Source organism: Mobula hypostoma, chromosome 5 (genome assembly GCF_963921235.1).
Source record: "Mobula hypostoma chromosome 5, sMobHyp1.1, whole genome shotgun sequence".
Classification (NCBI taxonomy): Eukaryota; Metazoa; Chordata; class Chondrichthyes; order Myliobatiformes; family Myliobatidae; genus Mobula; species Mobula hypostoma.
The window spans coordinates 21,812,221-21,826,886 of record NC_086101.1 but is presented as its reverse complement, the minus strand read 5'-3'; the positions used below and the strand labels follow the sequence as shown (position 1 = coordinate 21,826,886).

Below are 14,666 nucleotides of genomic sequence, written 5' to 3'. Positions count from 1 at the left end.
GGGCACCACCAACAACCACCTACCCACAGACTTCTCTCCACTCCAGTGACAATCCTGTCTGCGTGGCCTGGGAGTCACTTAGAATTCTTTTGGTTGTTCCACATGGCACAAAGGGCAGACAGAAACACCAGCATATGACGGCGGGGCTGGGGTGAGGTGTCCTGTCATGGAGCTTGGTTTGTGACAGTCAGTCCATGCCTGGGATAGCTGTTATGATCTTGTACTTTATTTTCTACCTGCATTGCATATTCCTTGTAGTTGTATCTGTTTTACGTTGTTCTACCTCGATGCACTCTGTGATGATTTAATCTGTTTGAACAGTATGCAGGTCACACTTTTCACTGCACCTCAATACATGTGAGAAAAATAAGCCAATTCCAACCCAATCCCTCTCCCTCGCAGTGGAGTGTCCATACCGTTCATACCAACATGTTCGAATAATCTCTACCGAGCATCTGCAGAGAGACGTGAGAACAACCCCTTGAGTTCACGATCTACCTCGTTATGACCCTGCACCTTATTGCTGACCTGCTCTGCACTTTCTCTGTAGCTGTTACACTTCATTCTGCATTCTGTTATTCTCTACCTCTATACACAGTGTAATGGTCTGATCTGTGTGAAGAGTCTGCAAGACAGGCTCGGGACTTGTGACAGAATAAACCAACAGCAATTCCACGACTGCAGCCTCTCAGAGGTCACACGGGGTCAAAAACAGGAAGTGCAACACTTACTCAGAATTGAAACTGAAAGTTCCTAGTAGGGAAGAGAGGAGTAAGATGGCTTCTGCAGACCTGGTCCAGGATTTAACGTGTCCCATTTGTCTGGAGGTGTTCACCGATCCGGTCTCTCTGGAGTGCGGACATCACTTCTGCGCAACGTGCATCTCTCAGGTTTGGGAGAGGGTCTCGGGGAATGTCTCCTGCCCTCAATGCCGGCAGGTGTTCGCCCAGAGGAACACCAGGCCCGCTCGCATCCTGAGCAACGTCGCGGAGAAGGTCAGGCAGCTGAGGGTGGGGGCGGCCGAGCGGAAGGAGGAGTTTGTCTGCCGGGAGCACGACGAGAAGCTGAAACTGTTCTGTCAGGAGGAACAGGAGATCATCTGCCTGGTGTGTGGCCTGTCTGCGAAGCACAAGATGCACAATGTCATCCCGATAAAGGAGGCAGCCCAGGGGCACAAGGTGCGAGATCGCCCGCCTGAACTCACCGCCGTGCGGTCAGGGAGAGGGGCGGGTGGGTAAGTGCTGAAAGTACAGGGAGACGGAGAAGGGAAACTTTCAGAGGGTTGAGGGCGATGAAGGTCGGGGAGGAAGAAAGACGATAGGCACAGAGCAAGAGATAAGGGAATGCTCGGTTCAGAAATGCCGCAGCCAGGGTGTGAAAGAAAGGGACTGACAACATTGGGACGTGGGTGAGGGGAGGGCGGGGAAGGCAAGGTTAATAGAGATGTTTGAGAACGAAGAAAGGTTTTTTGGAACGGGAAGAAAATCGGAGAATATGGCAAGAGAAAGGGAAGGAATAAAAGGTCAAGTGTAAAGGAAGGAATGGGGAGAGGCGGGAAGAGGAGTGTAGATGAGGGATGTCTGACAGCTAAGAGGCTGCAATGGAGGGGAGGTGGGTTCTCACCCAGACCATGCTCTCTGGCTGCTGCCATTGGGAAGGAGGTACGAGAGGTACTGGTCACCAGGTATGTCAGGCTCCTGAAGCACTGTGGATAACTTCACTCACCTCAACACTGAACTGATTCCACATCCAATGGACTCGTATAGGTTTTCATAAACTCTATTTATATATTTATTTTCCTGTAAATGCTTCTGAGAAAATCAATCTCAAGCTAACATAAGATGTACAAACACTTGGATAATATATTTGCTTTGAACTTTATCGGGCAGAATTGGGAGGTGTGGAGGGGAGAGGTCGAGGTGAGGCAGCGGTAGAAAGAAGACAAATAGAATCAGATTGGAGACGATCGAACAGGAGGGAGGTGGGGGAGAATGGGGGAAATGCAGGATGGTGGGGGAGGGGCAGAGTGGGGTAAGGACAATATTGAGGAAGGGAATGAGAGAGAGGGACTGGGAGATGAAGGGTGAAGGGGAGGTGAACATCACTGGTGGGAAGGTTTGAGAGAATGATTCTATTTCCCCCACGGGATTACCCCCCCCCCCAGTTCTCTCCCCCCACCACTTTGGTCAGCAGATTCGGAAGGGTGCTTTCTCAGATCTTCCTCTGCGTCTTCTGACTTTCAGGAAAAGTTGGAAGAGTCACTGAAGCTTTTGCAAGAGCGAATGAATCAGAGTGTTCGGAGTCAGCAGGAAGGGGAGACTGCAATCCGGCAGCTGAAGGTGAGGAATCATTCGGTGATCGTGGATGGTTCCCTGGGCAGTGTGTCAAGTTTCCTCCCACAGTCCAAAGACAAGACGTTTCAATTAGTAGTTTAATTGGTCATTGTAAATTGTCTGCTGATTAGGTTAGGGTTAATCGGGGTTGCTGGGCGTCATGGCTCGAAGGACCTTTCCGATGCTGTATTTCAATAAATAAATAAAGAGACTGACAGTGACAGGTCCCTTCCAGCTGTACGATGCTGTCCCACAGCAAAATGTAAGCAGCTGACTGTAAATAATAACTGCAATGAAAGGAATGTGTGGACTGTTTTCATCATCTGACCTTATCATTTGACCTAAGAAGTTGTGAAATGTCCACTGTTACTTGATCCCTGCCTCCATCCAAACATACCTTACTGCTCACCCAACCCCTGGCTACACTTTGGAGATGCGAGAGACTATAGATGCTGGAATCGGGAGCATCTGGGTATCCAGTATTTTACACATAAACCACGTAACCGTAACCTCTTTATCAGACTCCAGCCTGTTTCTTGCTCCCAGATATTGAGCATTGTATGTAATGAGCTCCTCCAGCCTGTGGGGGGAGACAGAGGGCACTGTGCTCCGAAGGTTACAAAGAGCAGCTGAAATTGTGAATAGTTGTCATGACGTGAGTCATTAATCCCTGGTATTTTCAGTTTAATCTTCACAAATTGATTTTGACTGGCAAGGGCTTTCTGCATTCTGTGATCATTTAAGTGGGTCTGAGTTTGAGAACATCTCATCTCAGTGTGTCACTTGGTTGAGCCACTGAAGTACTTTTGGAATTCCAATGTATTAACTCTGTATTCAGTCTCTACATGGGACTCTGTCGTTCCTCCGGACCTGGGTTCAGTCTTTACCAGCGCTCCCCATGACAGATTGGTATGGATACCAGCTGAATCCCTTGATTATATCCTAGCTTGTAACTCACTCCTGGGTATCCATTATTCAATATAAAAAACACCATGAACCCATTGATTAGATCCCAGCCTGCAACATAATTCAGGGATCTACTATTCTATATATAGACCACCCTGAACCTATTGATTAGATTCCAGTCTGTAACTCACCCCTGGATATCCCAGTCATGATAAAGAGACTCAACCTGAAACCTTGACTATTCTTTTGCCTCTATAGATGCTGACTGAGTTCCTCCATCATTTCAAATGTGTCTCTCTAAGACATTGCCTTTTATTGTCTATATCCAACTCTTATTAGTTCACCCCACGTGCATCACCTCACACTTCCGAAGATTAAATTCCATTGCCACTGCTTTGCCTCATTTCCCAACAGATCAATGTCATCCTGTAGGCTATGACTGTTCTCCACTCCATCAACACAAGTATTTTCATGTTAACTGAAAACTTACTAATCATACTTTGTACACTCCCATCCAAAATGATCTGCAGAACAAAACAGTAGGAGTCCCATCAAAAATATATGTGACACAATCTGCTTCCTACTGCCAAGCTAAATTTATAGATACAATTGGACACCTCACCCCAGATCCCATGGTGTAACCTTTCCAACGATCCTCCCATGTGGAATCTTGTCACTTTACTGAATACCCAAAAGACAACTTCAACTGTCCTCATCAGTGCATGTTGTTCTCTCTTTGATTCCAGAATCGAGTTCAATCCCAGAGATCCAGTCAGATTCTCAGGATTGGACTCTGGTCGATTATTCTGTCTATGATTGTTTACTCTGACCCCATTCCCACTGAAACTCCAATCAGCACCCATTTTATAATTTAAAAAATAAAGCATCCCTGACCCCATTGTCCATAACCACTCCAAGCAGCATTGAATTTGTTATTTGGAAAATCAAACATTCAAATATATGAGCAACACACATCAAAGTTGCTGGTGAACGCAGCAGGCCAGGCAGCATCTCTAGGAAGAGGTGCAGTCGACGTTTCAGGCCGAGACCCTTCATCAGGACTAACTGAAGGAAGAGTGAGTAAAGGATTTGAAAGTTGGAGGGGGAGGGGGAGATCCAAAATGATAGGAGAAGACAGGAGGGGGAGGGATAGAGCCAGGAGCTGGACAGGTGATTGGCAAAAGGGATATGAGAGGATCACGGGACAGGAGGTCCGGGAAGAAAGACCGGGGGGGGGGACCCAGAGGATGGGCAAGGGGTATATTCAGAGTGACAGAGGGAGAAAAGGAGAGTGAGAGAAAGAATGTGTGTATAAAAATAAATAACAGATGGGGTACGAGGGGGAAGTGGGGCATTAGCGGAAGTTAGAGAAGTCAATGTTCATGCCATCAGGTTGGAGGCTACCCAGACGGAACATAAGGTGTTGTTCCTCCAACCTGAGTGTGGCTTCATCTTTACAGTAGAGGAGGCCATGGATAGACATGTCAGAATGGGAATGGGATGTGGAATTAAAATGTGCGGCCACTGGGATATCCTGCTTTCTCTGGCAGACAGAGCGTAGGTGTTCAGCAAATTCAAATAGCTGAATTATGTTTGGCCAGTGACTCTCTGCTAACCTCACTCTGATCCAGGACCAGGTTGATGGACGGAGCTGTGAGGTCAGGGCTGAATTTGAGAAGATGCACCAGTTCCTGCGTGAGAGGCAACAGCAGATGGAAGCAGAACTGCAGAGAGAAGCGGACAAAATCCTAACACAACTGGAAACCAACTTAAAGAGAACCGTCGATGAAATCTCTTCTCTTGAACAAGTGATACAAGGTGTAAAAGTGAGATTGCAAATTGACGATCCCTATGGGCTCCTCAAGGTACAGGATGTGTCACTTTCTTGTCTGGGGGATCCAAACTGTCTTAAATACCTGTGAGTGAATTTAATTATATGGGCAACTAGGGTTAAAACTGGTTTCCTGAGTGCCGTCAGTTCAATAGAAACTGAGAAACGTTCAGAAACTAACCAGTGGTGGGTTCACACCCTGCCCTTGCCTTCCTGGCCCTGGGTTTGACCCCTGTGTGATTGCTGGAATGGAGATCATTCTCTGAGTGTGGAAATCCCAGAGCAATTGCTTGAATCATCACCAGGTGGCGCCGTCAGCACCATGGGGGTGAGGATTGATTGAGCCCAGATAAATACCGTGGGGGGGTGGATTGATTGAGCCCAGATAAATACCATGGGGGTGAGGATTGATTGAGCCCAGATAAATACTGTGGGGGGGTGGATTGATTGAGCCCAGATAAATACCATGGGGGGGGGTTTATTGATTTAGCACAGGTAAATACCATGGGGGGGGTGGATTGATTTAGCCTGGATAAATACCATGGGGCGGTGGGCGGTGGCATGGTAACGTAGCGGTGAGGATGACATGATTACATCTCGGGGTGTCGGAGTTCAGGGTTGAATTCCAGGGTCCTCTTGAAAGTTTATAATCCTTCCCATCTGCATGTGGGTTTCCTCCCATAGTCCAAAGACATACCAATTAGTCATTGTAAATCAGGCTGTGTTTAGGCTGGGTTAAAGTTGTTGGGTTGCTCAGTGGGATGGCCCATCAGGCTGGAACGGCCTGTTCCGCACTGTATGCCTAAATAAATAAGTGTGGAAATGGGTCTGGGAATGGGCTGTCCTGAATCACAATGGCAACCCCGTGTTTCCCGTGTCTGCACAGACACAGATGATGTCATTCCTCTACAAAAAATCCTTTCCCAAAACCAGTCCCACCTACCCCTCCCTTGTGTAACAACCAACTCTGTATTTCCCATGGCTGCTTCTGATCATATCACCGCCAATGCAGTCTCACATCATCCACCTTTCTCCCCAATCCCTCATCTCCTTCCCCTCCCCATCCTCCCCTGCCCCTTTCTCTTCCCCCTCTCTGTGCTTCGCTCTTCCCTAACACACCCTCTGCCCCTTCTTTCCCCTCCATTGCATCCCACTACCCTGCCTTTCATCCTCCCACATTTGTTCCCAATTGTCCCATTCCAGGCCTGGTCCCAGTCCCTCCCCACTCTGCACTCCCACCCAACCACAGACCCTGTGCTAGTCCCCATTCCCCAGTGTGGTGCATCACTGCATCAGGACCACGAGAGAGAGAGCTGGAGTGACGCCTCACTGACAGAGACACTCCACCCTCCAGTATTTTGTTTTGTTTTAATGATGGATGCCGTCTTTTTGATACATTGCCTTTCAAAGAACTCCTCAGTACTGGAGAGATGAGTGCCCGTGATAGAGCTGACTGAGTTTGCAACCTTCTGCAGCCTTTTCTGATCGTAGAAAGTGGCCCTTCCTCACAACATAATTGAAACATAAATCATACACAATTTTTATAAGGAAGATTATAATTAAAACAAAGTCCATTTTATTGCAAGAGATCAAAGTGGTCACAGTGATGATAAACTGTAATGATTTGGGTTTTGCTGATTTCACCTGAATGGTTGAAGGGAAGTAACTGTTCAAACAGTTCAGTTTTTGATAAGAGAAGGAAGTATTAGAGGATGTAGAGAAGCGAAGTGTTTTGCTGTGGAAAACGATCAGATTAGTTCCTCAGTCTTTCCTCTGGTTGAGTGTTTAGCCTTCACTCTCCAACCCTTCCGGAGAGTTTCAACCACAGTTTCACTCAATCCTATTCTCTCTCTTCCTCCTCAGGATATTCAAGCCCTTTTGAGAAGGTGAGTAAATTTTAGCTGAAATTCTCATGCCAGGTGCTGTTGTATCTTTAATGCACAGTTTCTCAACCGGGATTTGCCAGGGGCTCTGCGAGAGATCATGTGAAAAGAAACATTGATCTTTGAACTAAGTGCAACACGTGATGCTAGCACTCGCAGTGGTGGGCAGTGACCGAGCAGACACGTTAGCTATCTCGTTAGGGGTCTCTCAGTCCAGTATGGCAAGGCGCTGTAGGGCTATTTTTATTTGCTTGCATCCATTCTCAGTTTTTAATGCAAGATAGGGCAGGTCGTTGATAACTGGTGAGCACTGTATTGCATGGAGGGGAGGACGGTAGGTTGATAATTAGTGAGTGTTGTATTACACAGAGGGAAGGACGATAGGCTGGTAAATGGTGAGCGCAACATTGCACAGAGGGGAGGATGGTAGGCCGATAATTGGTTTGCGCTGTATTGCATGGGAGGAGCATGGTAGGCTGATAATTGTTGAGTACTGTATTCCACAGAGGAGAGGACGGTAGTCCGTTGAGTGTAAAGTGCATTTTCCAAGCATTGAATAGACTCGCCCAACTTGGGCTGTGGCGTCAGCCTCTCCCTCCTGAATTACCTCCCTCAACTTCCCCTGACACGCTGCCAACTGACTGATGGGAGTAATACCAGTGTAGTAGAAAATTGGAGGGAAATTTTCATTCTAAAGACGGTCCAGTGTGGCGATTTTTGAAAAGGAGGTGTGAGATGGAAGTGGAGGATTCTAGGCCTAAGTCTACGAACAATTCTGATAAGGTTAATGGTGAAGAATTACAATCTTTTGAGTCATTTCACTGCACTAGTGCAACAATGAACACAAAAAAGGTCCGTCTTTACATTAAAACTACCTGTCAATGGGTTTTACATGGGCTGGTGATCCAAGTTGTGCTATTCCATTGTGCCTAGTCTGTGGCAAACGACTTACAAATGTAGCAATGGTTGCAGCAAAATTGAAAAGACAGCTAACAACAGATCACAACCATATGACACGTAAAAGTGCTGATTATTTTAAAAGACTATTGGAATCAAAGAGATTAAAGCTTTTGGATATAAAGTCACAGACAGTAAAATGATACAGGAAGCAAGTTATTTAGTAGCTTTAAGACCAGTTCACTCCAGAATGTTTGAAAAACTGTCTGAAAACCTCGACAAAGAGCAAACCAGTCTCCTGTTACATGTGGAAATCCAGTGTCTTAGCAGACAAAGAGTTTTCAAAAGAGTGTTTTAGCTGAATGTTGAATTGCAGGAGTACGTTCAAGAAAATAGTAGGCCAGATCTTGCTAAGTGCCTTGAAGGTGAAGAATAGCTGCAGAAACTAGCCCAATTAACAGACATTTTGCATCATATGAACCAGTTAAATAAGTCTCTGCAAGGCACTGGAGAAAATGTTTTGACTTCAAGTGACAAGAATCTTCGATTTAAAAGGATACTGAGTCTTTGGAGAGTACTGTCCAAAGGTCTTAGGCACACAGATAAATATATATATATATTGCCTAAGACTTTTACATAGTACTATGTCAACATGGAGTGGAGAGCGAGTTTGTAAATGTGGTGGGAGCAAAGGATGTTGGGAGTGGAGAGAGTGGAGAGTCATGGGAAGTGTGTGGCATAGGTGGGACAGAAGGAGTGCTGAGGGTGGAGGGGGAATGGTGGGATGGGTGCAGACGTACCCAGCCCTGAGCCACCAAGCAAGGTCATTTGATTTCAAACAATTGCTTTATTGATCATTACAAAATGTCTCTTTGGTGTGTCCCGCTCCCTTTCCCTTGTCCCAACCAGGATTCCCCTCTCCCTGCCCCCTTCCCACTCTCAGTCCACAATAGAAACCCGTATCAGATTCAGGATTACCATTAGTCACATATGGCATGAAATGTGTTTTTTTTTTCTTTTGCGACAGCAATATAGTGCAATACATAAAATTACTACCGTACTGTGAAAACGTCTTAGGCAAGCACTCTTTATATGTGCCCAAAACGTTTGCACAATATTTTATTAGAATAGAAAACAACAAAAGAGTGCAGAATAAACTGCTATGTTTACAGAGAGAGTGCAGTGCAGCCAGAGAATAAGGTGTAAGGCCATGACGTGGTAGATGGATGGTGAGATTTTCAGTCCATTATACTATACATGGGTCAATAGTCTTACAACAGCAGGACAGAAACTCTCCCTGAGCCTGGTGGTGTGCTTTGATGATTTTGTACCTTCTCTCTGACGGGAGGGGTGGGGAGAAGAGAGAGTGTACAGGGTGGGTGGGGTTTTTGACGATGTTGGCTGCTTTACTGAGGCAGTGAGAAGTGCAGATAGAGTCTTTAGTAATGTGTGTCACTAATTCCTGTCCCTGACTTTGTAGGTGTGAGTTGCCGGTTTCCATTCCTGGAGTGGTGTCTGTCGATCTTCCTGAGGTTGCGGGTGAAGGAAGATTGAGATATCTCAAAGTGTGGAAGGAAATGAGAGCCATGGTTTCACCAGGTACCTTTCTCCTTCTCTATAATTCTCCTTCAACCCACTGCCCCACCGCCTTTTCCCCTGTAATTCCTGAACTCCAAGGCTCCAGATCCACACACTACATTTATCAGTTTCCATCTCTCATCAGCCATGTGTTCAGTGTGTGGAACATTTCTGCTTCTGACACACACAACCTGACATATGCACTGTCTTATAATGCATCTGGAACCTCCCCAACACCCTTCCCTACCTCATACCCTAGTTGAGGCACCTTCAATTCCATCCATCACTGATCCATGGACTGGAACACTCACCTGAGTGATAACTCACCTTTAGCAATATATATTGCTCAAAGTTTTGCCTCCAAAGAGGCAGCTGACAGGTGAACCCATTGCATCTCCCTGGCAGTGTTTCCTAGGATAATCCCCAGGTTGTCCCTTGTTGTGCAGCCCAGTAGAAACCTTCAGGATATTTGAAGCCCAACTCAGCACATCCATCACATTTATCAGCCAACATAGGAGCATGCAAACATCATCGCTGATCCACACACACAATCATGGATGATCATCAGTCTCAATATCTTGGTCCTGCTCTCTCATAATAGACCATAAAAAATGGGAACAGAATTAGGCCACTTGGCCGATCAGATCTGCTTCGTCGTCTGAAGTGTCTCATATTACCACCAATATATTTCATATCTAGAGATTGATCTACTTCTATCCTGCATAAATTCTGTGACTTAACCAGCATTGCTTTCTGAGAAAAGAGAATTCCTGAGGTTCATCACCCTCCGAAGGAAGAAATTTCTCCTCCTCTCAAACTCGACGGTTTTGCCCCTTATTCTGACACTGACCTGTAGTTTCAAGTAGTGATACCCTCTGATATCTGGTGCTGAATTTGCCACAAATCAACTTGTAAGTATAAATCTTTGTTACAACCTGAAACATTAATTCAATCTCTCTTTCCACATTTCCAACCTGATCTGATGATTGTAGAGTTTTCTGTTCTCATTTCAAATTTCCAGTATCTGCAGTTTTTGATTTTTATTTGAGCACAGATTTTGTCACCCAGTCCTGTTTATTCACAGAGTCACAGAGTTCTACTGTACAGAAGCAGGCCTTCAGTCCTCTCTGACCATCTACTGTACACTAATCCCACGTGCCCATATTCAGCTCATATCCCTCTGTGCCTGGCCTTTTCACATGTCTGTCTATATGTCCCTCATACCTGGCAATTGTATCTGATCCCACCACTTCCTCTGGGAGAATGTTCCAGATAGCAAGCACTCTCTGTGTAAAGCACTTACCCCACATATCACCTTTAAATCTCCTTCCTCTCCCCTTAAACCTCCACCCTCTTGTCTTTGGTCACTCTACCATGGGAAATGCTGCCTGTACTGATACATTTCTGTTTTGGGTTCACATCTCCAACATCTGCAGTTTAAATAATAAATGTTCACTCAGCCCTGGCCCCTCACGGGCTGCTGTGTCACTGGGAATGGAGCTGTCATGGTTTGACCTGTTTAGCTTTTAAAAAGAGCCCTGCAACCACATAAAACATCATAGAATACAGTCAGCTGGGCAGAAGAAAGGGATTGAACTACCCTGTAGGAAATAAATTGCTGTGACATTGTACGGTGTTAAATAGGACGGAGGGAGCAGTGGGGATTGAAATCTCCTCCAGGGCTCCACACTTCCTGGGCTGAGGGAGGAGATGATGGTCATCACTGTCAGCTCAGATCCTGTCAGTTCCACCTGGATTTCTTATCGTAACTGTTGTCTTTCAGTGCCAGAGCGGCTGACGCTGGACCCGGATACAGCTCAGAATAATCTCGTCCTCTCTCAGAATCCAATGAGTGTGAAGTACGTGATCAGGAATCAAAATTTTCAGGATCACCCAAGAAGATTTCGAAGAGAATTTTGTGTTTTGAGTTCTCAGAGTTTCATGTCTGGGAGGCACTACTGGGAGGTGTGTGTTGGAAATAAGACTAGCTGGATTGTGGGTGTCTGCAAAGGGTCTGTAAACAGGGATAGAGGCATTTCCTACACACCAGCAGAGGGATACTGGGTTATTCATGTCTGTTCTAATTCAGTGATGATACCAAAGGTCATTTCCCATCTTGAAATTAAACTCCGAAAACTGGGGGTTTACCTGGATTACGAGCGGGGCCAAGTGTCATTTTACAATGCCGACAATATGTGTCACATCCACACTTACACAGACAGTTTCACTGAAAAACTTTGTCTCATCTTAAATCCATGTAATAACAACACAGGTGACAACACTGAACCACTCACACTGCTCACCACTTAACACAGTGGGACACGTTCTCTGAGGTCTCAGACTTCTCTGGACCCACTGAGCAGATCTCACTGCACTGATTCTCTGAAATACAACCAGAAAAAACCAGAGCACTCAGCAGTAGGGGAAACATAGTTAATGTTTCAGGTCCAGACCAGCATGTGAGAACTGATTCTGTGCCATTGCTACTGACAGGTGAGGCTGTTTATATTGACGTCTAATCTGTAAATTTGACTCTTTGTCTCCTTCCCAGCTCTCTCTCACACTCTCTCCTACTGACCGCAGTTCAGGTGCACATTGTGTTAGAATACAGTGAAGTGGACTGTTCTCTGGAATTGTGATATCTGCATCTAGCAATCAGTGTGAATATGTGCAGATATTCTCTGTGTCATTATCATTTAACCTGCAGAGTGAACTGACAATGTGTCTGAGCTGGTTACGTTGGGGAAACAGTGAATGGAATGGGAACAAAATGAGAGACGGAGGTTTGGGTTCAGTGCTGGAGGGAGACCGGGGAGTGGTTGCCTCTCAGTTTTTAGGGAGATTGCAGTCTCGTTCTGGAAGAGACATGCACTTCCCTCTGTCGTGTCTATGAAAGGCAGAGAGGCTGGTCCAATTAAACAGAGCACTCTTTAATGCCCAGAGAAGGCAACGTGGAACTCAGAAAGTCAGTTTAAATTGGGTTTAATGATTATTGATTACCTCAGCATGATTTACAGCATGCTGTGCATGAAGAAATGTAATGGGAATGCAATCCCAGTGTATGAAGACTTCATTTGTCAAAGTCAAGGTGGAGTTTCTCGTCACATGCACAAGTACATGTCTGCACAGGTGCAACGAAAACCCTGCAGCTGCATCACAGGCACACGGCATGATAGAAACAGCTTTCACAAGAAAAGAACATTTACAGGAAAGAATACAATATGAAGACAAGAAAAACAAAGTCCATTTTAGTGTCAATTGATTAAAGGAGTCAGGTTTTGCTAATCTGGAGTGATTAGTGTTTTGCAGGTTGGTTTAGCCACTGATTTGTTAAAGGGAAGTAACTGTTCTTGTACCTGGTGGTGTGGGACTTTAGGTCTCTGTACCTCCTGTCTGATGGTAGCTGCAAGAAGATGACTTGGACAGTTGGTATCGTCCGTGGCAGATGTTGCCTTCTTGAGGCGGTGTTTCATGTAAATACCGCCAAAGGTGGGTGGGGTGGAGTATGCTAGCAATGCATCTTCTTACACTCCTGCATGTTCGCATATTTCTACCAGACCATAATGCTACCTGTCAGGATGCTTTCAAAATAAAATGTTTGATGACACTGAAGCTCTTAATAAAGTAAAGACAATGACACAACTTCCCTGTGATTGTGTTCATGTGCTGAACCTAGGATAAGTCATCTCATATGAATTTGAATTTGCTGACCATCTCCATCGAGAAGGAATTCTCCCTTGTTCTCAACTTCTCCAGTGATGGGGACATTTTTCCCAGTATCAATACTATTGGATCATTTTCTCATTCTCAGTTGAATTATTCACTTGCCCACCCAATTGCACCCAAATATTTACCAATATCTGTTTAGCAGCATGTGTTTCTAAGACCCTCACCATGCTGACTTACCCCCCCACAGTACGTGTATCTTTCCCAATGTACCTATAGTGTTGGAGCTGAGGATGAGGAGTGTTCGCTGTGTGCAGATCAGAAGGTGGGCAATTGGACAATGGACGTTGAGAAGATACTCCCCAATTCCCAGTATCTCCAGAATTTCAATCCCAATATCAAATATCTCCAGATGTCAGTGGAGGTATGAACAGCATGAGCCGATGAATGGAGACACATTTTCTTCCATTGCACAGGTAATACACCTGAAGGTGTGGAGCTTGTAAAACAGATGCAAGTGAGGGTCTGCAGCCTTCCAAAGGTGGGTCTGAGCCATCCATCCTTTCTGATGCCCGACACAAAACCCCTCTCCTTGCCTCCCGACTCCATTTCTTCTGACAGGACAACCACCTGAGACTGAACCAGGTACCCTGGTCCTGCAGCCCATGTCCAATCTCACTCTGAGATAGACTTTTGAGCTCAGACCCCACTAAAGCCACCTTTAGTACCTCCACCTGACCAGCCGTCCCCTTCCACACTCTGGTTCAGACCATCTGTTCAGATTCCATCCAATTCTTCCCTGCCAGATTCCAACTTTTTGAGCCCGTCTCCACCTCCCACTCACTATTTACTGGATCTGGTCAAGATTCCATAGCTTAGAAAGTAACACCCACCAAATCCTCCTCACCCATCACCTCTCCTCTCACCGGGATGCACTGCTCCCTAGATTAGAAGTGTTTCATCAGACTCTTATTTTCAAATCCCTTCCACAACATCACTCTCTCACTTTCTTGTAATCTCCTCTAGTTCAACAACTCGCCAATATCTTCAGACAGCTACACTCTAAGCTCTCGGTTTCCTTCCCACAGTCTCTCTGCTTCCAATCTCCCATTCCTGCTACGAGAAGAGAACATCAATGCCAGTCCCCAACCTCATGCAGCTATGCAAGTGCCTGTCATAAGGGGGCCGCTGGGAGCAGACCCGAATGCAAGACACAGACACTGAAGTACTAGGAACAGGACTAGCTGTGTCAAGAAAGGAAGGGAAGTGGGGCAGAAATGACGCTGGACAAGACACAGGCCCTGGACGAGACTAGGATACAGGGCCTGGGCTAGGACTAGACTAGGAAAGCGGGACCTGGACGAGGAACTAGAAACTTGGAACCTGAGCAAAGACTCCGAGCCAGAGACTGGACAGGGATCCAGAACCTGGGTCTTGACTCGGGCTCGGACTCTGGATCTAGGCAAGGACAAGACGTGGCAAGGCAACAGGACTGAAACACTTCTAACCTAGATGGCAGGACGCAAAGCTCAGACTTGGTCTTGGGAGACAAGAACGCAGAACAGAGAGCCT

General features: G+C 46.0%; 1 protein-coding gene and 1 pseudogene across 1 annotated transcript; one reads left to right on the top strand and one right to left on the bottom strand.

The window, feature by feature from the left end:
• The window catches only part of LOC134347286 (zinc finger protein RFP-like), a 62,200-nt pseudogene that overhangs the window by 31,507 nt on the left and 16,027 nt on the right, over positions 1 to 14,666 (bottom strand).
• LOC134346676 (zinc-binding protein A33-like) lies at positions 754 to 13,064 on the top strand. Its single transcript, XM_063048171.1, has 6 exons — positions 754 to 1,178; positions 2,244 to 2,339; positions 4,871 to 5,104; positions 6,934 to 6,956; positions 9,331 to 9,449; positions 11,212 to 13,064. The coding sequence occupies exons 1-6, from the start codon at positions 777 to 779 to the stop codon at positions 11,736 to 11,738; spliced, it is 1,401 nt and encodes a 466-aa protein (XP_062904241.1). The 5' UTR covers positions 754 to 776; the 3' UTR covers positions 11,739 to 13,064.

What these genes read in the sequence shown, in the direction of transcription:
- LOC134346676 (XM_063048171.1), top strand. Translation starts at nt 777, where the DNA reads ATGGCTTCTGCAGACCTGGTCCAGGATTTAACGTGTCCCATTTGTCTG. An exon ending in AGGCAGCCCAGGGGCACAAG is followed by an intron (nt 1,179 to 2,243) that starts GTGCGAGATCGC and finishes TCTGACTTTCAG; the next exon opens with GAAAAGTTGGAAGAGTCACT. An exon ending in ATTCAAGCCCTTTTGAGAAG is followed by an intron (nt 6,957 to 9,330) that starts GTGAGTAAATTT and finishes CTGACTTTGTAG; the next exon opens with GTGTGAGTTGCCGGTTTCCA.